Source organism: Capsicum annuum, chromosome 12 (genome assembly GCF_002878395.1).
Source record: "Capsicum annuum cultivar UCD-10X-F1 chromosome 12, UCD10Xv1.1, whole genome shotgun sequence".
NCBI classification, from domain to species: Eukaryota; Viridiplantae; Streptophyta; class Magnoliopsida; order Solanales; family Solanaceae; genus Capsicum; species Capsicum annuum.
The window spans coordinates 142983274-143011244 of record NC_061122.1 but is presented as its reverse complement, the minus strand read 5'-3'; the positions used below and the strand labels follow the sequence as shown (position 1 = coordinate 143011244).

The 27971-nt window shown below is 39.6% G+C and overlaps 1 protein-coding gene across 4 annotated transcripts; it reads left to right on the top strand.

Annotated features, from left to right (window-relative positions):
* The first annotated feature begins 389 nt into the window (after positions 1-389).
* On the top strand, positions 390-27345 carry LOC107850686 (4-alpha-glucanotransferase, chloroplastic/amyloplastic). Of its 4 annotated transcripts, none has more exons than XR_001668690.2 (17): positions 390-949; positions 2260-2322; positions 3977-4065; positions 4184-4244; positions 4545-4623; positions 7677-7813; positions 7902-8060; positions 8161-8237; positions 8460-8599; positions 9028-9059; positions 9143-9217; positions 11030-11102; positions 11206-11294; positions 11399-11443; positions 11541-11693; positions 26597-26763; positions 27011-27345. XR_001668690.2 is itself a non-coding variant. In XM_016695390.2 (17 exons), exons 1-16 carry the CDS (start codon positions 611-613, stop codon positions 26699-26701), a joined length of 1716 nt encoding a protein of 571 aa, XP_016550876.1. In that variant the 5' UTR covers positions 390-610; the 3' UTR covers positions 26702-26721; positions 27011-27345. The 4 variants fall into 4 exon arrangements, 1 of the variants encoding a protein (XP_016550876.1); XR_001668689.2 differs by having other exon boundaries at positions 26597-26770; XR_001668691.2 differs by having other exon boundaries at positions 26597-26776.
* The last annotated feature ends 626 nt before the right edge of the window (positions 27346-27971 follow it).

Genomic DNA, 27971 nt, shown 5'->3' with positions numbered 1-27971 from the left:
TATTTGCTAATTAGTAGTTGATTAAATTTAGTGATTGTAATATTTTAGTATTTGATATTGATATTATTTGCTATACTTAAATTAGTTCTTACAAATTGTTGAGTTGCTAGAGACACTAATATACTAGTTAACAGTTAGTAGTGTTCTCTAAAAAATATTTTTTTACTCACTAATCAAACACTAGAAAATATTTTTTTAAAAAGTATTTTCTACTCATCAACCAAACACCATAAGATATTTTTCAGAAAATATTTTATACTCGCCAACTAAATATGAGAAAATAAATAAAAAATTAACTTATTTTTCAGAATTTTATTTTTTTCAGAAAACATTTTCCATAAAAAATATTTTTCATCGTACCAAACACACCCTTAATTTAATTTACGGTGAACTTCCCTAGTTGCATCACATGCTTCTTGTCTCTCCACCGCAACACCCTCAACTCCTACTCCATTCTACGGGTACCCCCATTCTACTACTCGATTTTTTTTTTCCTAAAACAGGGCAATCCCCAATTTCAAAATCAACCCACTTTCTTCAATCCATTTTTTCATTTAAAATCTCATTAATGTGAAGAAAAAACGCTAACAATCTGCTCTCATTATCATCAATGGCAATTCACACTTATTTTTCACTAATACCATGTTCTTTCTCTTCTCCCAAATTGCCATTTCCCAAAAACAGCAACATTTATCAATCTCCAATGCGAACATTATCTAAACCCACTATTAGAGTACAGTTTCAGAATCGCGCGGTTCCTTGTGTAGGCGAGGATTTACCGATTGATTATGCTGATTGGTTGCCGAAAAGGGAACCGAGTGATCGTAGAAGAGCTGGAGTATTGCTTCATCCGACGTCGTTTCCTGGACCTTATGGTATTGGTGATCTTGGTCCTCAGGCTTTTCGGTTTCTTGATTGGCTTCATCTTGCTGGTTGCTCCCTTTGGCAGGTTCAAGTTGCTCTGTTTTTTTTTTTTTGGGAAATGTGACAATGTTAGCTATAAGGGATCATCTGGTACGCAGACTAAATTATTGTAGACTAATTTATCTCATCTCCGAGATGGGATTAGAAAAACCCGAGTTGCATGGGATAAGGTGGTATATGCCATGATTTAGTTTGGGGTAAAGATTTATATTGGGTTTAATAAACGGTATAAATTTAGAATGTATCGTAAGATAAATTTTATACCGTCTACCAAATGCGATATAAATCTTATCCAACACTTAGTTCCGTTATCCCGTGAACGACTCCTTATTTAAATAAAAGAGGAAGGACCTTTTTTTATCTACTCCCTCCATTCACCTTTAGTTAGTTACCTTTTGCTTCATGAATATCAATTTAACTAATCTTAGGAGCTAAATTGAATTAGATTAATTTAATATTTAAAATTTAGATGTTCGAAAACTGTATGAAAAGCCCTATAAGTTGCACTATTTTCATATTAATACAATCAAAATATATATTTTAAAATGTTGGTCAAAGTTCATGCAGTAAGTTTGGCTTTTGATAAGAGAAAGTGAACAGGAGGAGTGACATTTAGATGTGACATTGTAGTTGCAAGCTTATAATTCTCCTAGTCTACCATGGAAATAGTTTCTTACCTCTTTTAATGGTGGAAAGGAACATAAAGGTTATGTCTTAGTTGAAAGGTTACAAATATGATAAAAGAATATGGAAGCCAAAGAATTGACAGCTAGCACTAATAGGAGTTGCGAGATAGCTATTTGTTAGTACTTATTTGTCATAAGAAAAAGGAAGAAAAAAGAGAAAGAAGCTAACAAATGTAGTTACTGGCTTTCAAGAAATTAGCGTCTAGATCACAGGGATCTTGACTTCTCAGTTTTGCAATCATCAAACTCAGTAAAAACTCTCTTACTAATACAAACTCACTTACTGATACCGGGGCGAGAAGTACCTTTTTGTTTATTTAGCGTTTTTTTTTCCTTTGACAATGGTTTATTTAGCCTTTTCTTTTGGTCTAGTGTTTGAACCCTGTTGTTTGCTTCCTATTGTCATTGTAATTGTCTCAAGTTATATGGTCTGGAACTTGAAAAAGGCATTTTTGTTGTTTGTTTCTATCTTGATTGATGTAGTAGGTATGCTTTTGAATGTTTACTTGAGAATATAATAGTCTACATTTAAAATTGGAGATCAAGATCCGGTTTCACCTTTATCCAATCAACGGAACCAAGTTGATTCTAACTTTTTCACAAGTACTTGGAATCTAAAAAGCGACAGGACATTTCTGCTTGTTTGCAGGTTCTTCCCCTTGTACCGCCTGGAAAGAGAGGCAATGAAGATGGATCACCATATTCAGGCCAGGTGACATGAATTTTCACTTTTTATCTTTTAAGTGAGTTGGTCATCCTTTCTACATGACATAGAAATTCAATATAAAGCAGGAGAACCTTAAGTTTTCTTAAAAAGAATTACTGTTTCGGATAAGATGCTGCAATTTTAACCTCTTGAATAGGCCAAACCCATCGACAGGTACCTCAACTTGTCATGAACTTTCACTTTGGCACCTGAAGTGGACGTTGTTTATTTTAGGCACCTCAACTAGTATTTCAGTGTGTTATTTTGGCACTTTTTACACAATCAACAAAAATATACTATGCGCGTGTATTACACGCGCCAATGACGTGTAAAGGCGCCAATAATATAATGACATTTGTCATTTTTCTCCAAATTAATTGTTTAATAACTATATTTAATTAAAATAAAAAAAATTACCAATCAAATATTGACGCTTGGCATTTTTTAACTCAAATAATTATAAAAATAAATTATAAATTTAATCCCACCCCCACCAATTTCCATCTGTCTTCTCCAGCCCCCCCTCACCCCCTGCCCGCTTCCCCACCCCTCAATTATCTTCTCCAACCCACCCACGAACCCACCCCTCACCCCCTGCCCGCTTCCCCACCCCTCAGTTCTCTTCTCCAATGTCCACCACCATCTCATCTCCTTCCCCCATCTTTTTAACACCCTACCTCTCTTCCCTACCTTCCCGTTCTTCTCCATTCTTTTTGCGATGAAATAATCCTACCCCACCCCCACTTTTCTAATTTTTTTTTCTTTTGAATTTCATTAACTTCCGATTTTTTTTATTTGCAAATGGTGAAATCAGTGATGGCAACATGATTTTTGGTGATGATTATTAAAATTGCGTGAAGGTAAGTTTGACGGTGATATTGAATTCAATTGTGGTGCAAAAATTATGGAGGTGAATAATATAATTAATGGTGGTTGTGTGGCAAATTTGGTTGTCACTATTTTTAATTTTCTAAAACAATCATGGAGGATTTAAGAGAAGGATTTAAGATGTGATTTTTAATTTTCAAAATTAGTATGTGATTTTTTTCTTCTATGTTTTTTTAATTCAAAAATTACTGGTGGTAGTTTGTGGATGATGGTGGTGATGTTGGAAGGTGGAGCTGATGGATGGAGAAGAAGAAGGTTTAAAAAAAATTACAAAAGAAAAAAAGCTTAGCAATGGTTGTTAATGGTGGTGGAAGGTGGAGTTGGTAGAAGAAGAATGAGGGAAGATGAAGAAGGTGAAAAAAAAATACAAAAATCATATAAAAGAGCTCCTCATGCGCCTTTAGTGTAGTGCAACACACACAATGTGCTGTGTCAGCAAAAGGTGCCAAAATGAGACACTTGAATACTTGTTTAGATGCTTAAAATGAACAATGGTTGGTTGAGGTGCCAAAATGAAAGTTCGTGCCAAGTTTAGGGGGCTGTCGATGTGTTTGGCCGCTTGAATATGCACATAAATGGGGCACAACTTTCAGATTTTGTTGTTTGGTTCATTCTATATTGTGTTCATTCTCCATGCAATGAAATTATATGATTTAAGCATTCATATGGACAATGATCATTGGCTTTCTGCTGACGCTGTTGAGATCTTGGGACAATCATATTGTTGATCTTTACAACATTGTAGTGACAGTTTATCAATGGTTGCTTTCAGGATGCGAATTGTGGTAACACTCTTTTTATTTCTCTTGAAGAACTTGTTGATGATGGTTTACTGAAGAAGGAGGAGCTTCCGAAGCCACTGTGAGCCTCTTTATAATATTTCCGTTGCAATACATTAGTGTTTCTGCACATATAAATTTAATGGGAGCATTACTTGACATCCAATTCTTATTGTTTGGTTATTTTCATTGTTTTGAAGACCTACGGAACGTGTCAATTACTCGACTATTGCTGAGATAAAAGATCCTTTAATAACCAAGGTAAAAAAAATGAGCAGATACTTGTTGCTAGTTCTTCTTTTAATATAACTTGAACTTTATGAAACCAAAGGGTTGGAAAATACTTTCAAGAGAAAGGTTTTGGGTGTGTGGAGAAGAGAAAGGAGGTCTAAGAATATACAAATATTTCTTGTCTGCTTCAAATTGTCAATTTTTTGTTCTTCTGTACTGAATCTTTATCTGTCTACTTTTTTGTTCTCATTATAGATAACAGAATTTTTTCACTTCAAAACTGATAGCTCAGATGATCTTAAAGGGTAATTTCTTCCTTATTAATCTTAGGCAGCAAAGAGGCTTCTGTCTAGTGAAGGGGAACTGAAAGACCAGCTCGAGAACTTTCGCCGGGATCCAAATATTTCGAGTAAGATAAACTTACTTCATTTCTTGATTAAGGCTAATAATAGGAGCAAGAATAACCATGGTCTGTCAAACTATGATAACGATTCTTCCTCTGTTTGATTGCTACATTAGGACAAGGAGAGGTTCTGCTTGTTTATGTTAGTCACATCTACTAGATTTACATGTCAATTCCTTCTATGTGCGTTATGCCTCTTGTCTCCTAATCCTTTTTGTTTGCTAGCTGAAGTTTGAGAGCTTATAAGATTTTTTATTCTTGAAACCAGTTGTCACGAGTCTCACAATCCAAACTAGGAGGCAGTGGCGAGCATTGGATAACATACCCCCCGTCCGGCGAGCCCAGTTCCATATCACATATTAATCATAACGCGTAACCAAGATATCAAACGACCCAATCAACATTTATAAACAATTTTGCCTACTTAAATGATTCTCAAGATGCGATTCATATGCAGTAATATGTGTTTACGTCCCATCAAAGGGCTATATCAACTATTTGTCCCCAAATATTGAAATAACTCTCTCAGGGTCCTCGTGGGGCTTCTATAAGATACAAAAAAAGGTGGAGACAATCCTGGTTTAGAAAGAATAAAGCAGAAAATATCTTGGCATCAACAGAATAAGAGCAGAAGTTTACCTATTGCGACTGGATCAAATCAGAATTAACCACTAGGCTCGCCAGTACCTTCTAAATAATTGGTTGATGGAAGGTAAGGGAATGAGTTTATAAAAACCCTGTAAATCTCGCAGACCCACCTTTAAATGTTAGGACAAGTAGTAAAGAAACACGATATGCAGTTTCCTTGAAATCATAAGCCATACTTATAACCTTAAGCGTGAGTTCGTACAATCACCTGAATGTGTGGTTCTGGACTATGTTGCTTGGACTTTTCAAAGATGCCATTGGTTGCGTGTCAATCCTCCAAAAGTAGTGCATTCTTGGAGAAGCTGACACGGGTGCGACAACATTTGACGAGAGTCCCGAGCAACATATGTTTGGGGTGAAAGGTGAAAACCCAACTTGGACATCTATAGTATTTCCCAAAAACATAATTTCATATAATCATAAGGTTTCAAATCGTCGCAACATTCTTTTAAAATTAGATGTTCCACTGAATCATAAACATCTTAAACTTTAGTATAAATATGTGTACATATGTCAAAAATCACTTTGGAAATCCAAGAATGTCATAAGAACATAACTTAATCTAAAAACGAAATTGCATTGTAAACATTTTATTAAGGAGTAGTTTGGTGTGAGGTATAAGGTATAATAATCCCGGGATTATTTATCCTGCGTTTGGTTGGAGGTATTAGTTAGTCCCGGGATTATTTATCCCACCATTTATACCACAGTGATGGGATAAGTTATCCTACATACATGGTGGGATAACTTATCCCGGGAGAGCTAATCTTGGGATAACTTGTTCCCAACCAAATGATCCCTTATAATTTTCATAAGCTGGAAAGGCAAGCACATGGCACAAAACACCTTCAATCATTTTGATACATTTTATTGAACACTTGGAAGTTGTGAAATTTAGAGAAACCACAATTAGAGGGTCAGGTCTCCACTTACCCCATTTTCTAGTTCAATGCCTTGAGGCAAATGAATTGACATTCAACTGCCATGGTTTATCTATCCAAATAGCACACATAGTACATGAATTTCTCTCAGTAACAAGAGATTAAAATAAATACGACTATATTAAAGGTGGTAGTTGTTGTGGGAATATATGGTGTATGTTGTTGTATATTAAAGATGGTGTTTCTGCAAATAAAGTATAATTTGATAAACACCAACACCAACAACATACCGGTGAAATTCCACGTGTGCTCTGGGGAGGGTAGAGTGTATGCAGACTTTACCCCTACCTCTTAGAGGTAGAGAGTTAGGAAGTGCTTTCCATGGAATCTTGGTTCCAACAGGAATGATTGAAGATCGTTTTGTGGTGGTCTGGTCCATATGTATGGTAAAAGGTATAGGTGGTGGGACAATGGGATTTGTGGTGAAGCTTTCCTAATACTAGAGGAACTTTAAAACTTATATTTTCTTAAATTTGTTTTGCCTCTAATTAAAGGGCAGCCCGGTGCACTAAAGCTACCGCTATGCGCGGTGTACGGGGAAGGGCCCCACCACAAGGGTGTAACATATGCAGCCTTACCTTGCATTTCTGCCGGAGGCTATTTCCAAGGCTTGAACCTGTGACCTCCTGGTCACATGGCAACAACTTTACCAGTTACTCTAAGGCTCCCCTTCTTGTTTTGCCTCTAATTAACTTATTAAAATGTACTTCAAAGGAAGTTAGACCACTAGTTAATGGCAGCGAAAGATGACTCATATGTAAAGATCTGATAAGGTAGGTTCTAGAAACTTATTCTAAATCTTTCCTAAATAACCCAACTCATTATTGTCATTATTATTGGTAAGTAGTAAATACTTCTAAAATTAATTAGTTTTAGACCCTACTCGCTCGTGTTAATTTTGGGTAAGTAGTTTTTCTTTTTAATTAAGTAAATTATTGAAAAACATAGTTAAATTCTTTTTTTTTGGGCAATCTGTTCCCAGAAAGCAATTTATTGTGTCGTTGTATTATAAGAAAAGTAACATAATATGATTCTTTTTTGGTGAGGAACTAAGATAAAAAGATCTCATTCTCATGTTACTTAATTCACATCTTCGGAGTTCAACACATTACTTCAATAATGTTTAAGGCATGTATTGGGGGTATTGCACGACTAGTCTAATTACCCAAAAAGAATGAAAGAAAAAGGAAAGAATATATTCATATGCAAGATGTGGAGCTTAGTAAGGAGGCTTTAGTTGTTCAGCACAAATAAAACCATAAAATGTAATTAGTCATTATTCTTCCCCACAATGAAGTTTAGGTGCAGTTGCAGATGTCACGTAATTTTGTTGTTGTGTGTTGCTATATTCACTTTGAAATGAAACAAGAAGTCAGAAAGTGGGGGTACATTTTAATAATTTCTAAAAGTGTTTCTGCTGAGTGCTGACACCTGCTATTGCTGAACATAATTTATTCAAGAAAAATGCAGGTTGGCTGGAGGATGCTGCTTATTTTGCTGCCATAGACAACTCTTTAAACACTATTAGCTGGTGCGATTGGCCTGAACCATTGAAAAATCGCCATCTTGTAGCTCTAGAAGAAGTTTATCAAAATGAAAAGGATTTTGTAAGGCCTCTTTAAAATTTGAATGCTGACCAGTTGGATCCTTTAAATTAGCTGACATTGAAAATTGATCTAATGTTGCCTGGAACAGATTGACATATTCATTGCACAACAGTTCTTATTCCAAAGACAATGGAAAAAAGTTCGTGACTATGCACAATCCAAAGGAATCAGTATAATGGGAGACATGCCAATATATGTTGGATATCATAGTGCTGATGTTTGGGCCAACAAGAAACAGTTTTTGCTGGTTAGTATCTCAGTGAACCTTGACGGTAAATAAGTTGGTGAATTACCTCTACTAATTTTTAAGCCTTCTGATCGGCATAAACCATCTAATTCTGTGGCAGAATAGGAAAGGTTTCCCTCTTATGGTTAGTGGTGTTCCTCCAGATGCCTTTAGTGAAACTGGTCAACTGTGGGGCAGGTAAGTGTTATTCGGACACTGTATTGTCGAACAAACATTTCCTTTATCTGAAAAATGTCTATTTGAGTATGGAAGTAATCAAGTTATTGCTTTTAGAAGACATACTTGGGGGAAACTTGTCGTTTTAGTTCACTGGCAGATCATATCTAAGTTCAATATAATGTTAAAACTTCAATTCTTGTGGTAGCCACTACTTACTGTGTTTTTTCTTTTGCTAAAAAGCCCTCTGTATGATTGGAAAGCCATGGAGAAGGATGGATTTTCATGGTGGGTACGCAGGATTCGACGTGCAACGGAACTTTTTGATGAATTTAGGATAGATCACTTCAGAGGATTTGCTGGATTTTGGGCTATTCCTTCTGGTAATTAATGTTAGATGTTTACAGGCTTACATGTAATTTTAAAGAAATGGCAAATGGGCCTAACTCTACTTCAAAAGTTAGCTCTTGAGGGAAGGATTGCCCAAGTCCATATGAGCAGACCGCCAGTCCATTCCCCTACCAAAGTGGGACTTTCACCCATTTCAACACCCCCTTCATGCCCAAGGCCCAACCCAACTGGCGTGTGGACCGGGAGCCCAAATGGGGATGGACCTGGCTTTCATACCATGTAAAAATATGGCTCATGGGCCTAACTCAACCTCAAAAACTGGCTCATGAGGGAGGATTGCCCAAGTCCATATAAGCAGACCGCCAGTCTATTCCCCAACCAATGTGGGACTTTAACCCACTTCAATGGTAACTTTGTATCAATTGCGTACTCATGCAATTTTTGTAATCCATACTTGCAGAGGCAAAAGTCGCAATGCTGGGACGGTGGAAGGTCGGATCTCTTCATATTTCTTTTATTTTTTGAATCTTAACATCTAAAACTATCTCGTTTTTTTTTTAATTTCAATGACTTAGGTGGGGCCTGGAAAACCTTTGTTTGATGCTATCTTCCAGGCTGTTGGGAAGATCAATATTATAGCAGAAGACTTGGTATGTCTTAGGAAAGCATACAACAGATTTTCTCTCTGAATTCTCTGATTTTGTCTTGATGTCTGCTTTCATTTTCCTACCAATAGAAAAGAGATGTCTGCGTTAATGTCTCCCCAGGAGCATTCTTTTGTAATTTGGTACACATTTGAATGGTTGGATACTCCCAATAATTTCATCACTTAGGAAGTAAAAAATATTGCCTTTAGAGAAGTTAGAAAGGAGAAGAAAAGATTGCATCCAACTCATTTGTTAGGCAATTTTTTGGTTGTATTGGTTAAAAACAATAAATCGGCCACAGATCTCACGAACCTATTTTGGTATGCAAGCAAACTTAACATATGTTTTAGCAGTTTATCTTTCATCATTATTTTCTCTCTTTCAGCTTCATTCAAGCATACAAGTCGTTTTTTCTGAATTTTCAAGGCTAGCCTCAGTTCTAGAACAAAATTTATGGCCATGTGAATGAAGCTGGCCTTTTCCTATTTGCATTTGGATCAATCTCCTAATATCCGTTCAAGTTGAATTTCAGTTTCATGCCAAGTAAAAATAAGAAATGCGTATGGCGAATTCTAGCCATTGTGGATGGATATAATTTAAGTTGAAACAATGATTAGACTTGCTTTGCATTTACAAGCTGAGTGCCTGGTCCATGCAATTGTATGTCTGCCATGGTGAATATTTTTTTAAAAAGTTCAAGTCTGTCAGCAGTAACCACTAGATCATATATATCAGGGAGTTTAAATTGATCTTTGTACGTTGCCGAGGTATTTGCTCTAGTGATAAAACCGCAACTTGTGAATGTGTGGTTTGGGCATCACAGGTTCGAATTTTGACGTGGAGAAAAGCTTGATATTAAGTAGATAGGGGTAGAGTGGCGGGCACATTATCACTGAGTTTCGAACCTTGTGCCATTGGCCCTTAGGAATTTCTCGGTTATAAAAAGAAAACGTTGATCTTTTGTACGTTCTTTATCACTAACATTTGTGAGACTGCCATTAAGTAATGAGAAAGGTGTAATGGCATCTATACATAAGAGATTTAGAGTCTTGAAGATGTCATTGAGCTCTACATACATGCAATCATACAACATGCACGTGTGTGTTGTGTCACTTGTGTATCATATATGTATATTTTGTTACTAATGAAAAAGGCAGCCCGGTGCACTAATGCTCCCACTATGCACATGGTCCGGAAAGGTCTGGACCACAAGGGTCTATTGTACACAGCCTTACCTTGCATTTCTGCCAGAGGTTGTTTCCACAGCTTGAACCCATAACCTCCTGGTCACATGCAACAACTTTACCAGTTACTCCAAGTCTCCCTTCATAAAGAATGCCATCTTTTTCTTTTGGGAAACTAGTTAATCTTATTGTTCCCATTTTACCCTTAATGACATGGCTTGTCGGGACCCTCGCTACACTTATTTATAATGAAAAAACATGTAGAATTCTCACCATCACTCTCGTTAAAAGATATTTTTGATACTTTGCGTGCATTTGGCTTACATGTCACAACTCTTCTTTAATTCTTTGAACTCATCACAGATGAAAGGACAGAGAGTAGATTGTATAAAATATTTCATTAGTTATAAGGAGTATTCTTGTTCTTTTATCCGTCCTACTCAACTTCCTACTAAAATAAATATATTTTTTTTTTACTTTTACATTTGTATGCTCTTTTGGCTGCAAGTTTGGATTTGATGTATCTAGTTAAATTTGAATAGTGTCTAGGTAAAAGGGAATTTTTGATTTGTTTATGCAGTTTTTTGTTTTGTTGCTCTATCTTCTCATTTCTATTAATGCTAAATAACAGGGAGTAATCACCAAGGATGTTGTTCAGCTTAGAAAGTCCATCGAAGCACCTGGGATGGCCGTACTCCAGTTTGGTACTTATATCATCTCTCGTACCTATAGAATGCTGTGCATAAAGTAGCATTTGAATTTATAGGGCAACCTTGGTATAAACTTGTTCTTCCTTGTATTGTTCAGCATTTGGCAGTGAGGCAGAAAACCCTCATTTACCTCACAATCATGAGCAGAACCAAGTAGTGTATACTGGAACACATGACAATGATACAGTAATCTTCAGTGCTTGATCTTGGTTTATTTGTGTTCCCCCCCCCTATTATGACTACTCCCTGTCCAACTTTTGTAAGTATTTTCTTTTGTTTGCATGTCTTAGATTCGAGGCTGGTGGGATGTCTTGCCACAGGAAGAGAAATCCAATGTTAGTATGAAGCATTGACTAAACCATGTTTTTTATGCAATACGTAACGTGAGATGACAATGAAATGAGTCTGTTCGTTCTGAAACTGATGTATCAGGTATTAAAGTATTTATCAAACATTGAGGAAGAGGAAATATCGTGGGGCCTGATCGAAGGTGCAGTTTCTTCTGTAGCCCGTCTTGCAATTATACCAATGCAGGATGTACTTGGTCTTGGGAGTGATTCCAGAATGAACATTCCAGCAACTCAGGTAAAAACATAAATCTGCTTACATAGAGTGAATAGTGAGGAATGCTCAATCTTTATCGCTTATAGGCTTGGCGTTGGTAGATTTTGGTTTATATTGAAGCTAGATTAGTACTCTCAACCTTCTATTAACTTCCAACATCTATTGGATGCATGTCTGAAGTTTATCTTCCTATTTCTGTTGTTTGATTACTTGTGTCAAGTAGGGATGCTAGCTAATTCTGCAGTCACTATTAGTCCTACTTACTAGTTCTCAGTCTGAACTCACTGTTCCCTTATGCTTAACTATTTGTGTGCAAATTTGTGGCATCTAGTAGTGTCACGATCCGAACCAGGGCCTAATCGTGACGGGTATCTCAAGTCCGCCGTGGACTGGAGACCACTCCCTTCTTGCCTAGTCAAACAGAGCATTCACCCTAACAGGGACTGAGTTCTAAACATATAACAAGATAAAGAAAGTAAACTCAGAGACATCTATAATATGCCAAAAGAACCAACAACCAATACCCAAGTCCACAGTAGTCCACAAAGCCTCTAGACAACCAATACCAATAATAGTTGGGACATGCCCTCAACAATAGCCAAAAATAAGTCTAAAGGAAAGAGTCAATAACAGAAAGAGACCCAAATCATGAAATGAGTTCTTCCGAAGTATGGAAGCTCACCAAGTCAATTTGACTCACGAGCTATCCCATGATCACCTTGTCACTGCGCAGGAAAAGTAGAAGTATTTCCGGTGCTTGCATCGCGTGGGGATACAGCGTCCGGAGACGGTTAGCGGGTTGAGCGCTAGCATGTAACTCAAGGATAAGGGATAAAATAATGCCATGATCAATAATCCAAAATCACTCCAAAATCCAAATGCACACAAGCATATGCATATACATATAATTATATAACGTGCCGGGGTAGGGAACAAGGCTTAGCATGCAATTTTTTAAAAAAACTTTAGCTTGGATTGTGTAGCTTGACCGTCATAAACAGGCACCCACGTTCATCAAGATCAACCCTCATGTCGGCAAACATGAGTTCCAGTATCAGTCCTTCGGGACTCACACCTTCATAGCTAGCTAACACAACCCCCATTAAACCTAATTGAAACATTTAACACGTAACCCAACCATTACATTAAGGAGTCGATCATAAAGGCATCATTAAGTGGTATCGTCATATCGACTATATCTTGCAAGCAATGTCATTAAGCCAACACTTTTGGGGAATCCTTGTACCTCAGACTCCATTATTAAAATCAACTTGTGGGATTCCTTTGTACCCCACAAGGTTTTCAAGAAAATCATTCACTTGAGGGAGTTCATTGTACCCTATAAGGTTTTCAAGAAAGTCATTCACTTGGGGGAGTCCATTAGCCAGTTATGCAATGCATTAATTTTAAAAAAGTAGACCAAACCAAGTGATTAACCACATTCCAAAATCAATTATGCAAATGGGTTGAGGGTTCTTATCAATTTCAATACCAAAATCCATTTATTTGGGGAATCCTTGTACCCCTAATTAAATTGTTCGCAAGTTTGGGGAATCCTTGTAACCCCATTCCCATGCACCCCAATGAGTGTACAAACCAATAATTCAATGCATAATTATTCAATAGTAATCATGGGAAATCATTCAAACAATTTATATTCAAAATCCCTCAACCCATAATTCAAAACCCAACATCAAAACCATGTGAATAAATAACTAATTTCATGCCATTAAGGAAGTCCAAGTGTAAATAGAGAACTACATGCCTTAGAAACACAAGAATTTGGAAGAAATTTGGAACTTGGAACTTGGAACTTGGAACTCGGAAGATGAATGTAAGATGAAACCCTTAAGCTTTTCTTGGGTTTTGTGTGAGAGTGAAACAATAGCTTTTTGTTCCTTGAAAACTGATGAAAATAGGTTCATATAATGTTCAAAGGTCGTACATAGGGGAAAAGACCTCATTACCCCTAATCCTACGGGAAATAAAACAAGACAACATGACTTTTACATAGCGGCGTGGGACAACCTTATCGCGGAGGCTAACCTCCGTGCGATGCTGCTTATTGCAGAGATTATCCTCCGTGACGTGGCATTATCTCGAAGGCACACTGCTTTCTTGCCACGTCGAAATCGTGGAGGCTAACCTCCGTGGTACGCGAAAAACGCGGAGGCTTATTGCCTTGGAAATCCAAAATGACCACGAACCTCTTCCGAAAATTCTGAAACTCACCCGGATCACCCTTTTAACATCCTAAGCACATCTCAGGTCAAAAATTGATAGTTCGAGCACGGGAAGGCAGAAAATAAAATGGACAAAATTTTTAAAGTTGTTACATAAACCACCCCCCTCCAAGGATCATTCGTCACCGAATGATGATCTAGGACACTTATAGCACGAGAAATAGCGAGAATACACCAGAATCAAACGACAAACTCGAAAAGTAATAAGAGGAAAACGAAACTCATACCTTGAGCACTATTATCCGGAACGGAGAACAAGAACGGATACGTGGACTTCATGTCCTCTTCGGCTTCCCAAGTAGCTTCCTCAAACTTTTGGTTCCTCCCTAGAGCCTTCACCGAAGCCACATCCTTAGTCCTCAAACAACGAACTTGCCTATCCAAGATCTCAATTGGGATTTCCTCATAAGATAAGGAGTCTGAAATACCTACACTTCCCAAAGGAACAGTCAAGGAAGGATCGCCTACACACTTCTTCAACATTTCAACATTGAAATCTGGAAGATCGGATGAATGAAACCCAAACCAATTCATAGGCTATGCTACCCACTTTCTTCAAAACCAAATATGGACCCTTATAACGGGGGCTGAGCTTCCCCTTCTTTCCACATCGCATTACTCCTTTCATGGGAGACACTTTCAAGAACACCCAATCACCAACATTGGATTCCAACTCTCTTCGCCTCACGTCCGCATAGGGCTTTTGGCGACTTTGGGCGGTCTTAACCTTATCCCTAAACACCTTTACCTTCTCCATAACTTGATGAACCAAGTCAGGACTAAATAATCCAGCCTCACCAACTTCGAACCACCCAATGAGAGATCTACATCTCCTACCATACAAAGCCTCAAACAGAGCCATGCCAGTACTTGAGTGATAGCTGTTGTTATAAGCGAATTCGATGAGAGATAAATGAGCAACCCAACTACCACCAAAGTCAATCACACAAGCCCAAAACATATCTTCCAATGTCTGCATGTTCCTTTCCACTTGTCCATCCGTCTGCAGGTGGAAAGCGGTACTAAGGTTTACCTTAGTGGCCGAACCTCTCTAAAACGAACGCCAAAAATGCGATGAGAACTAAGTACCATGATCAGAAATGATAGAAACTGGAGCACCATGCAATTTCACGATCTCCCGAATGAAAGCTTAGCATAATCATCAGCTATTCAGCTGAATAGTTAGTCCTCGCAGGTAAGAAGTGAGCGGACTTAGTCATCCTATCCACGGTGAACCAAATCAAATCAAACTGACTATGAGACCGCGGAAGATCAATAATGAAATTCATATTATCACTTCCTATTTCCACACGGGCAACTCTATCTCTTGGGATAGCCCACCGGGCCTCAAGTGCTCCACCCTCACTTGTTGACACACCATGCACTTAGCCACAAAATTGGCCACATCTCGCTTCATATTACCCCACTAATAAATCTCTTTCAAGTCATGATACATCTTCGTCGAACCAAGATGCCAAAATTCTTCCTGGCAACCCATCTTTATCGAGAACACACAACTTCCCTTGGTACCTCAAGATACCATCACCACCAATCTCAAAAGCCATAACTTTCTGTTGGCCCACATCATTCTTGATCTGCATTAAGATAGGATCCAAAACTTGCTTCTTTTTTACCTCAACACCAAGGGATGACTTCACTACCTCTTGAACAAACACACCTCCATCTTCAAAATCCAAAACCAAGGTTAGCCAAACGGTGAATGTCCTTCACCAATCCGTTCTTCTCTTCATTCAGATGAGATAGAGATAGACTTCTCATATATAACCTGCTAAAAGCATCAACAACCACGTTAGCTTTACCTGGATAATAATGGAGACGCACTGCAAGCTCTTATGATCAGAGTAAATGTTAACATGAATCCCATACAAATAACGATGCCAAATCTTTAAGGCAAAAACCACAACCAACAATTCCAAGTCGTGCGTCGGGTAATTCTTCTCATGAACTTTCAACTGCCTAGAAGTGTACGCCACTACCTTACCATGCTGTATCAAAACACAACCGAGTCTTACACGGGACGCATCACAATACACAACGAAACCATCAGTATCCTCGGGCAGGGTTAAAACAGGAGCAGAAGTCAACTTATCCTTCAACTTCTCAAAACTTCCCTTACAAGCCTCCGACCATAGAAGCTTCACTTTCTTCTGAGTTAACTTCGTCAACGGAGCGGCAATCAAAGAGAAGCTCTCCACAAACCTCCTATAGTACCCGGCCAAACCCAAGAAGCTTCGAATATCGGTTGGAGTCTTGGGTCTAGGCTACTTTTTCACAGCCTCAACCTTCTGTGGATCCATCACGATCCTTTCACTAGAAACAACATTACCCAAAAGGTCACCGCATTCAACTAAAACTCACATTTAGAAAACTTCGCATACAACCGCTGATCCTTAAGGATCTGCAACACTAAACGAAGGTGATATGCATGATCCGCCTCACTCTTGGAATACACTAGAATATCATCTATAAACACAATGACGAACAAATCCAAGAACTTACGGAATACCCGATTCATAAGATCCATAAATGCCCACCTCCCTAATCATCAACTGATGGTAACCCGACCGAAGATCAATTTTGGAAAAGCACTTAGCTCCCTGAAGCTGGTTGAATAAATCATCAATTCTAGAAAGAGGGTACTCACTTTTCATAGTCACCTTATTTAACTGGTGGTAATCAATACACATCCGAAGGAAACCATCCTTCTTTCGCACGAATAGAACAGGAGCACCCCACGAAGAAACACTAGGGCGGATAGTGTCCGGGAGGAGATCGATCCTAAAATCAAATTCCCTATCGGGAGGGACACCAGGAAGATCATCAGGAAAGACCTCAGGAAATTCTTAACCACAGGAACGGATTGTAATAACGGATCCTCCGAGTTAGAATCTTTAACCCGGACCAAATGATAAAGACACCCCTTGGAAATTAACTTCTAGGCTCTAAGATAGATATGAACCTTCCCTTAGGCACTAGGGAACTTCCTTCCCACTCAATAACCGGCTTATTAGGGAATTTGAAAATGACCTTACGGGTCCAACAATCTAAAGAGGCATAGCACGAATGGAGCTAATCCATCCCCAAGATAACATTGAAGTCAACCATATCCAACTCTATCAAGTCTACCAAAGTTTCCCTACCACGGACAGATACCACACAACCCCTATAGACTTTCCTAGCCACAACAGTCACCCATTGGGGTAGATACAAAGGGATCCGAAATACACTTGGGATGAAAAGCCACATATGGGTTCATATAAAAAGAGTAGACCCTAGATGAAGCAAACAGTACACATCACGACAAAAGAGTTGTAATATACTAGTGACGACATCAGGGGATGCCTCAGATTCCTGGTGGGTGGCAAGGGCATACAGACGATTTCGGCCAGTGCCGGTACTAGAAGTGGCACCCTTCGGTGCTTGAGCTGATGAAGTAGCAACAGGGATCTTATTAGCCCCAAAAGCAACCTTACCCACGGCATATGCCCAAGTTGACCACAATTGAAACATCGGTTCTTCCCCTTATCGCAGAAACCACGATGCAACTGACCACAAAACTGACATGAAGGATAGGATGGAGCTGACTGGGCCCATTGGCCCGAGATTGGGCACCTTGTGCCCTAGGACCATCACCACTTTGAAAACAACGATCGCCGAACGACTTTGGATAAGGAGCACTAGCCGTCGAATAAGACCTGAATTGCCCCACTTCCTCTTAGACTATTTTCCACTATCTTTACCTCCCTGCTGCTGACCTCCACCCTAATCCGAAATCGAAGCTTCTTACCCTACCTCTCCCTCATCTCTGCTTGCTTCTTCTTTTCCTCTTCAACTTGTTGCATATACACCACAAGTCTAGAGATATCCATATCCTTGTTCAACAAGGTGACCTTGCTCTCCAAAATCAAATCACGGGACAATCCAGAAGCAAATTTTCTCATTCTAGCCCTCATGTTAGACACCAACTCCGGAGCATAACGGGACGACAACAACAACAACAAAAAACCCAGTGTATTCCCACAAAGTGGGGTTTGGGGAGGGTAAGATGTACGCAGTCCATACTGCTACCTCCGAAGAAATAAAGAGGTTGTTTTTGATAGACCCCCGGCTCAAGCAGAGCATAACGGGACAATTGATGAAATTTCCAAGGCATACATTTTGCCTTGCTTCAAATTCACAAACTCCCCAGCTTTCGCTTCCCTCAACTTCTGAGGAAAGAAGTGATCCAGAAAGGCACTAGAAAAGTCATCCCATAATGCCACCTCTTGATCATCATCCCTAGACTTATCCCACTCTTTATACAACTGATACGCTACATCCTTCAACTGATAAGCAGCAAACTCCACACCCTCTACATCAGTAGCATGCATCACTCGAAAGATCTTCTCCATCTCATCCATGAAATCTTAAGGATCCTCCTCAACCCTAGTGCCAGTGAAAATCGAAGGATTTAACCTCATAAACTAGCTAACTCTAGTGGTCTCAGAAGAACTCACAGTAGCACCAGCAGCACCGGACTGACATGACTGAGATGTCACCCGCTGGCTCAACAAATGAATAGAATGACGGAACTCAACATTAGTAATATCTTATGGAGGTGACAGAGCAGGTGCATCACTAGCGGGAGAACCTATGGAACTCCATGGGGCCAATCAGAAGTAGCGACCTTAGACCGGGTCTGTACCCCATAAGTAAGACGAGTTCTGTCCACATTGTCCTCAGGCTGGACAGATGAGGTTCCACGAGTATCAGATCTTCTTGGAGGCATGATCTCAAAGGTGAACAAACGGAAATTAAAGGAAATTTGAGACCTTAGACTCTATAGCCCGAAAATAGAACAAGAAGAAAGGGAAACATTCCTATGCCTCGCAGCCTCTCCTTTATAAGTGTGGCACGCTACACACCCATAAAGAGACTTTACTTGACACGGCTTTGTGGACAACCAGTTGACCATGAACGTAGGCTCTGATACCAACTTTGTCATAACTCGACCATGGCCTAGTCGTGACAGTTATCTCAAGTCTGCCGTGGACCGAAGACCACCGGAGACCACCCTCTTCTTGTCTTGTCAACAGAGTATACACCCTAACAGGGATTGAGTTCTGAACATATAACAAGATAAAAAAAGTAGACTCAGAGACATCTATGATATGCCAAAAGAACCAACAACCAATACCTAAGTCCACTGTGGACCCAAGCCTCTAGATAATAAAAGAGGCTAAATTCCTGTTATTGACCCTATTATTGTATCCCTAAATTCATTCACCATTCCTATGCACCCCAATGAGTGTACAAACCAACAACTCGATGCATAATAATTCAATAGTAATCATGTGAAAACGTTCAAACAATTTATATCTAAAAATCCTCAACCCATAATTCAAAACCCAACATCAAAACTATGTGAATAAATAACTAATTTCATGCCATTAAGGAAATCCTAGTGTAAGGAGAGAGATACATGCCTTAGAAACACAAGAATTTGGAAGCAATTTGGAACTTAGAACTCGGAAGATGAACGTATGATGAAACCCTTAAACTTTTCTTGAGTTTTGCGTGTAAGAGTGAAATAATAGCTTTTTGTTCCTTAAAAACGGATGGAAATAGGTACATGGGGGAAAGACCTCATTACCCCTCATCCTAAGGGAAATAAAATAAGACAACATGATTTGTACATAGCAGCGTGGCAAGAAGGCCTCATTGCGGAGGCCAAACTCCGTGCCACGCTGCTTATAGCGGAGATTATCCTCCGTTACACGGTGTTATCGCGGAGGCACACTGCCTCCGTGCCACATCGAAATCGAGGAGGCTAACCTCCGTGGTATGCCAAAAGCGCGGAGGCTCACTGCCTCGAAATTCCTAAATAACCCAACTCTCTTCCAAAAATTTCGAAACTCACTCGGATCACCCTTTTAACATCCCTAAGCACATCTCAGGTCAAAAATCGATGGTTCGAGCATGGGAAGGTCGAAAATAAAATGGACAAAAGTTTTAAGGGTGTTACAAGTAGCTTTTGAATCTATTGGCACTTATGAACTTCTCAGCTTTGGACCAAAATACTATTTCCTTCAATGTTGGATATCCTTTCCTTTTCATATCATCTGAATTATGATATTATCTAGCAATCAGATCAATATACTGGTGTTTTCTTGTTATGTAGTGGAACTTCATGATGTTAGGAGTTGTTTGGTATTGAAACAAGTTATGCTGGGGTTGTATACAATGATTTTCTTATTAGGCGTTTGGTTCTCTGTACTAGAAATGGATATAGGGTAAAGTTTAAAATATAAGGTTTATCTTTTGAACTTAATAAAGTTGGAAGGGTGTTTATGCGGGTTTGAGGAAATATAGAGGGCATCTTTGTCTTTTGGTGTTTCATACGTTATTCCATGTTATATTAGGTTCAAAAATAATAATGCAATTGGTGTATTAAATTTAATTATATGATGATTAGCCACGCAATATTCAAACTACCAACAACATACCCAAAATCCCACAAGTGAGGTTTGAGAAGGGTAAAGTGTACGCAGACCTTACCACTACCTTAGTAAGGTAGAGAGACTGTTTTCGAAAGACCCTTAACTCAAGTGTAGCAAATCTAGGTACAAAGAAGAGGCAAACTGTAAAGAAAACATGACAACTAATAAGAGAACAATGTAAAATCGACCAGAAAAACAATAATCAGCCACAAAATAATGCGATAATCGAAACACAATAAACAACAACAATAATAGATATCTATGGCTAAACCCTAAGCTAACATACTATGGTGCATGACAACACTCCTACCCAACAAACCTTCTATTCTAATATGCATCCTTCACATCCCTCTAAGGTTGTGTCTTTGTTAACTTGGCTATGCGCCATGTCCTGTTTAATCACCTCATCCAGTACTTCTTCGGCCTACCTCTACCCTCTTCTTGTCATTATATTCAACCTCTCGCACCTCCTCTCTAAGGCATTTGAACCTCGCCTCATCACATGTCCAAACCATCTCAATCTTACTTCTCTCATCTTATTTACTAGGGAGGCCACTCCCACCTTAGCTCGAATGACCTTATTCCTAATTCTATCTCATCTAGTATGTCCACACATCCATCTTAACATCCTCATCTCAGCGACATGCATCTTCTGAACATGAGAATTTTTGATTGGCCAACACTCCGTCCCATATAGCAATGTCGGTCTAACCACCACTCTATAAAGCTTACCTTTAAGTTTTGGTTGTATCTTTTTATCACACAAGATTCCGAAGGCAAGTCTCCATTTTATCCACGCCGCACTAATATGTTGAGTGATATCATTGTCTATGACCCCACTACCCTAGATAATAGAGCCAAGATGTTTGAAATGATCGCTATTAGGGAGAGCCAGTATGTCCAAACGCACTTCCATGCCTTCCTCATGCAACCCCTCGTTAAAATTGCACTCCAGACACTCTATTTTGGTCCTGCTAAACTTAAATCCTTTAGCTTTCAGAGTTCGTCTCCATACCTCCAACCTATCATTCACGTTGCTACGTGGCTCATCAATCAGTACTATTACATCCATCGACAAAGAGGAAAGGACTAAGAGTTGATCCCTAGTGCAACCTCATTTTCTAAGGATATGCTCTCTAAGCCTCCTACCGTCCTAATTGGTGTCTTAGCTCTATCATACGTACCTCTAGCCTCACGGCATCTCTAAAGAACTTCCCTCGAAACTTTGTCGCAGGCCTTCCCAATGTTAATGAACACCATAAGCAAGTTCTGCTTTTTTTCCCGGTATTGCTCCATCAGTCTCCTGTCCTCACCAGATGGATGGCTTCCGTAGTAGATCGCTCCAGCATGAATCCCAACTGGTTCTCGGATATGAACACGCCCCTTCTTACCCTTATCTCTGCCGTTCGCTCCCAAACTTTCGTATGACTTAACTTGATACCAGTATAATTATTACAATTCTGGATATCGCCCTTATTCTTGTACAACAATTGTATTCCACCTCCATTCTTCGAGCATCTTAGCAGTCTTAAAATGGCATTGAACAACTCAGTCAACCAATTCATACCTGCCCTGCCTAAGCTCTTCCTAAACTCCACTGGAATCTCATTAGGTCCGGATGCTCTCCCCCTACTCATCTTACTAATAGCACGTGTCACTTCATCAACTGTAATACATTCACAATATCCAAAATCACCATGTCTCTCAAAGTGCTCCAAATCCCCAGTGCAATAGTTCCATCACCTACTTCATGCGATAATTTGTTTGTGAAAGTATGCTTGTCATCTCTACTTGATGAGCGTCTCATCTGCCAATACCTTACAGTTCTCATCCTTGATGCGCTTTACTTGATCTAGGTCTCGGGCCTTCCTCTCCCTCGTCTTTGCAAGCCTATAAAGTTTCTTATCTTCGCGTTTTGTACCCTAGAGCCGTATATAGTCTTTCAAAGGCTGCCTTCTTAGCTTCTGGACCGCTAACTTCGCTGCTGTCCTAACCACTTATAGATCCCCTTATTCGTCCTCCTTTCTTCCTCATCCCTGTATTCCATCCAATTAACATAGGCTACCTTTTTAGCTTCTACTTTTCCTTGAACTTATCCATTCCACCACTAATCCCCTCCCCTCGACGACCACCGAACTGGCCCCTTGACACTCGAAGCTCCTCTCTAGCTGTCTTTTGAATGCAACTAGTTGTCTTCCCCCACATGCTATTCGCATCCCCACTACCTCTTTAAGCTCCCATCTCCAACAGTTTCTCCTCCAAATACCGAGAGAGGGCAAGGGTCAAGCCAACCCATTCAATCCATGGTCGGAAATAAAGATTCTTCTTGTTCCTACCCTGCATTATCTCTAAGTCCATTGCCAAAGACGTATGTTGGGTATTGAGGGTCTCATTCGGGATGACCTTGCAATCCTTACACAGGCCTCTATCTCCCTTCCTCAATAGTAGGTAGTCTATCTGAGTCTTAGCGACCGTGCTACCGAAGGTAACCAAGTGGTTTTCTTTTTTGGGAAGCACAAATTTGCTAATACCATCTCAAAGGTTTTAGCAAACTTTAGAAGCGATGTTCCACTGCCGTTTCTATCCCCAAAATCGGAACCTCCATGGATCTCGTCAAAATCACTAGAAGTAACTCCATTGTGGACATTGAAATCCCCACCAACGAATATCTTCTCGATGTCTGGTATTCCTCTTACCACCTCATCCAAATCCTCCCAAAAGAGCTTCTTGACCTCCTCGTCCAAGCCCGCTCGAGAAGCATACACACTAATAATGTTCAAAGTATGCCCTCCAACAACAAGCTTAATCGTCATCATCCCGTCATTAATCGTCCTAACCCCCAATACATGCTCCCTAAGGTCTTTATTGACTAGAACTCCTACTCCAACTCGAACTTCCTGATAACTTAAACCCATCCACATCCCAGCCCTTGGTACCTACATGTTTGGTCTCCTAGAATATCCTTACTAGCTCTATGGATTTCTTCGTCAAAAACCCTATATCCACGACCCTACTCGCAACGTAGTGGAATCCTCAACCCTCTTACCACTCCCACCCCTCACTCTCACCCTCGGCCTCCACCTAAGACATGATCTTAGTCCACTATCAATTACCAAAGCTACTAAGAAAAAAGCTACCAAGGGAAAATCCGTCCAAAAACTCACAATACCCATGACCTAACTAGACTTGAAGAAGCAATAATATGACAGGTGTAAGCACAAAGAACTCAAATGTAAGTGCATTCAAGAAATTAAGTATAGACTGGAAATGACATGCTAATACGCCACTAAACGAAGGCAGGGATCACTAGACAAAATTTAATGCCAAATCTTGATCTGTTACGGCTGCTAAGACAGCAGCTTTTGAGAGTTTGTATAAGGGGTTAGAGGAGAAAGGCGGGGAGAAGAGGTTGTTTAGGCAGGTTTGCCAAGGTTAGGGAGCGGAAGGGTCGTGATCCGGATGCATTAAGGGGGAGGATGGCAGAGTTTTGGTTGACGACGCCCTCATTAAGGGAAGATGGCAATCGTATTCCATAGGCTCTTGAATGATGAGGGGGATAGAGGTATTGTGTTAGGAGAGTTGGAGCATTCCGGGGAGTGTCGCGATTTTGAGTGAGGCTATTCGCAAGATGCGAAGGGGCCCGACGAGATTCCGGTGGATTTTTGAAAGTTCTCTGGCGGGTCAGGGTTGAGGTGGCTGACCAATTTGTTTAACAATATTTTCAAGTCAGCAAAGATGCCCGAGGCGTGGAGATGGAGCACGATGATTCCTCTATATAAGAACAAGGGTGACATTCAGTGTTGCAACAACTATCGGGGTATTAAGTTGTTTAGTCACGATGAAGATTTGGGAGAGGGTGGTGGAGCGGAGGTTGAGGAAGTTTGTGTCTATTTCGGAGAACCAATTTGGTTTTATGCTTGGTCGCTCCATGACTGAGGTAATTCACCTTGTGCGGAGACTGGTAGAACAGTATAGAGAGAGGAAGAGGGATCTTCACATGGTGTTTATAGACCTGGAAAAGGCGTATGACAAAGTCCCTAAGGAGGTTCTTTGGAGATGCCTAGAAGTGAGGGGGGTTCTGGTGGCGTACATCAGAGCGGTTAAGGACATGTATGAGGGGGCGAAGACTCGGGTAAGGACAGTGGGAGGAGATTTTGAGCATTTCTCAGTCTTGACAGGGTTGCACCAGGGATCAACTCTTAGTCCGTTTTTATTCGCTTTGGTGATGGATGTGCTGACGCGGAATATACAAGGCGAGGTGCCTTGGTGTATGCTTTTCGCGGATGATATAGTTTTGATTGATGAACCGCGACAAGGGGTTAATGATAAGCTGGAGATTTGGAGAGAAACCCTGGAGTCTAAAGGTTTCCGGTTGAGTAGGACCAAGACGGAGTACTTGGAGTGCAAGTTTAATGACTCGAGACTTGAGGAGGAGGTGGTAGGAAAGTTGGATTCTCAGGCGGTTTGCAAGAGGGATAGTTTTAGGTATCTCGGGTCTACGATTCAGGGGAATGGAGAGATAGAGGCTCGCTTTGGGAATTTTATATGATAAGAAGGTGCCCCCAAGCTTAAAGGCAAATTCTATAGAGTTGCAGTCCGACCTGCTATGTTGTATGGAGCGGAGTGTTGGCCGGTTAAGAATTCTCATGTCCAAAAGTTGAAGGTGGCGGAAATGAGAATGTTGCGTTGGGTGTGTGGATTCGCAAGGGCAGACAAGGTTAGGAATGAAATTATTCGGGAAAAGGTGGGAGTGGTATCAGTGAAGGATAAAATGCGGGAAGTAAGGTTGAGATGGTTTGGTCATGTGATGAGGAGGGGCTAAGATGCCCCAGTTCGTAGGTGTGAGAGGTTGGCCTTAGAAGGTTTCAAGCGGGATAGGGGTAGACCAAAGAAATACTGGAGAGAAGTGATTAGACGTGACATGGAGCAGTTATAGCTGTCTGAGGACATGATCCTGGATAGGAAGATATGGAGGAAAAACATTAGGATAGAGGGCTAAGGGTGTGGTTGAGTTGTAGTCAGTAGGTAGGGGATTTGTAGTGTCCTTCGTTTGGCAAGGTACTTTTTGTGGATGTCGTATCTGTGTTATTTTATCGTGTTCTATGTTTTTGATGTTTTTTGTATGCTGCCTCTTATACTGCCTTTTATCTTGAGCCGAGGGTCTATCGAAAACAGCCTCTCTACCTCATTAGAGGTAGTGGTAATGACTGCGTACACTCTACCCTCCTCAGACCCTACTATGGGGGGTTTTTTTTTTTCTTTTGTTGTTATAGTACACAGAGAGAATATAATAATGAGAAGTAAATAATCAATCGAGTAAATATAGCAAGAACGCTACAACACCCTATACTATACTAAAACGATAGGCTTGCAAAAGAAAACAAAGAGGGAGCTAACAGTGCAGCAGCAACCAGTGAAGAATATTTGGGAAAAATCAGACAAGAACGAAACCAGGAGTCTAAGCCACCAACAAACAAGAAATCTAAATAAAAATAGCTAGATGAGAGGGAGCGAGTGCACCTGTTCTTTCCAGACAGATTTGGGCTTTTCCTGGTGAGAAGAAGTTGGGTTGGGCAGATTTCTTGGGCGATTTGTCGGAGACCGGCAATTTCGTGCTGAAATTGGTCACTGGAATCTTGTTTCCAGAGATGCCTCACGTCGGTCTTGCTGCTGGTGCGTCGGAGAAACCAGAAAAGCTGGAGATTCCGGATCTGGTAGTGCCTGCCAGAAAGAGGAAATCAAAATAAAAAAAAAAAGCAGGAGAGAGAGAGCCGCCGGAAAAGTATTGTCCGGAAAGTAGGCAAGAAGTCGGCAGTGGCAGTGGAAAACCCTAAACGGAGAGAGGGTCTTGTCAAGGGAGGGGTTATGCAGTGGGGTGGTGGTGGTTCTGTTATGAATCGATTTCGCCAGAGAAAGATGACGGATTTGCTGGAGAAGTTCGCTGGAAAGATCGGTTGGATGCCGTGACCTAGAGAATTTACAATTTAATAGGGGTAAAATGATCTTATTTTATTTTATTTTGTTTTTTCAAACTACCACAAGCTGGATAAAGCAATAACAAATTTTCTGTCATGATTATTTCATCTAACACATCAAATGAAATGAATCCTTTACTGTCTCACAGTTTCTCTTAATCCTGTCTGATAATGTCTTCGTTTTCTTATCTTTCCTCCAATTGCAGTTTGGAAACTGGAGTTGGAGGATACCTACTTCAACCAGCTTTGACAGCCTGGATGCAGAAGCAAAGAAGCTAAGAGATATACTTGCAACTTATGGGCGGTTGTGATGATTAATGGTGTTTAAGATGTAAGGTGCCTGGAAATCAGGGACACAGCCTGGGCTATACAGGTTGCAGGTTCAAGTGAATCCAAAAGCTTTTGTACAAACGTTATATTTATATTAAGAAATTCATAAAATATTTATAGATATTTGACTGTGAACCTAGTTATTATCATATATTAACTTGAAATTGTTATAGGAATCCATAAACTTCAAATTCTGGATCCACCTTTGTTTGGCAATGCCGCTTCCTGCAATATTTGAGTTTCTCAGTGTGGTATGAGTTTCTCAGTGTGGTATATTTTCGTTCTTGCAGGACATTGTCAGGCTTGGGACACAAATTACAGTGGGTATAAGCAATCGAACAAGGCTCTTCTACCACAATTCACCGGATTGCTGCAAAGGAACACCTGCGTTTACATTTTTCTGATCTTTAGGCTCCCTAGGAAGCAGATAAAGAAAGCTAAAACGCTTGCTATGAATTCTATTATTCTATATTAGCCGGTATAAACTAGAGATGGTAGAGCCTCTCCATATTTATGCAGAAGACTTAAAAAGTTTGAACGTCAACTGATCTAAAAACAATTAACACATGTTTCTGTCTTCACTATCTGGTCGAAAATAACACGAAATTCCTTCGTCTTCCAGCAATCTATGAATGCCTCTTATTTAGATTTGAAGTATCTTTAACGCTGACCTTATAATGGCCTGAGATATATTAGTTTATATTAGAAGGTTACGTGCGGTTCCACTAGCTAGAATAGCAATATTTACATTTATTATTTACTAGTTTAGATGTAAGCGTCTCGCGCGTGTACCTTATTTTATCAATAACTAAAGGGAAATTTTTAGAAATAACAACTATAAAGTCTTAATTGCTACTTTTATAGCAACAATTTTATAATTATAAAAAATAGCAAGTTGTATTTTGTATTTAACTATTGCTGTACAAATATATATACAATAAGATTTATTGTTCTTGTTTTACTCAAATTAATTGAGTTAAATAAGGAATAATTATCCCATCTAATTAAATTTTTATAAATTACTCTTATTTATATTAGTAGATTCCTTTTCCAAATCAAACTTAAATACGTTTAATTTTTCTCGAACTTCAAAATTTTAAAATATCATTCTCTTATATCTCTAACTATTTTTTTTTAGTTTTATAATTTTTTTATCTTTTTTTTTAATTTCTTTTTCTTTTCCATTTTTTTTCTTTCCACTTTATTTTCTCTCTTCTACTTCTTTCTTTTTTCTCCTTTTTCGTTTTCTTT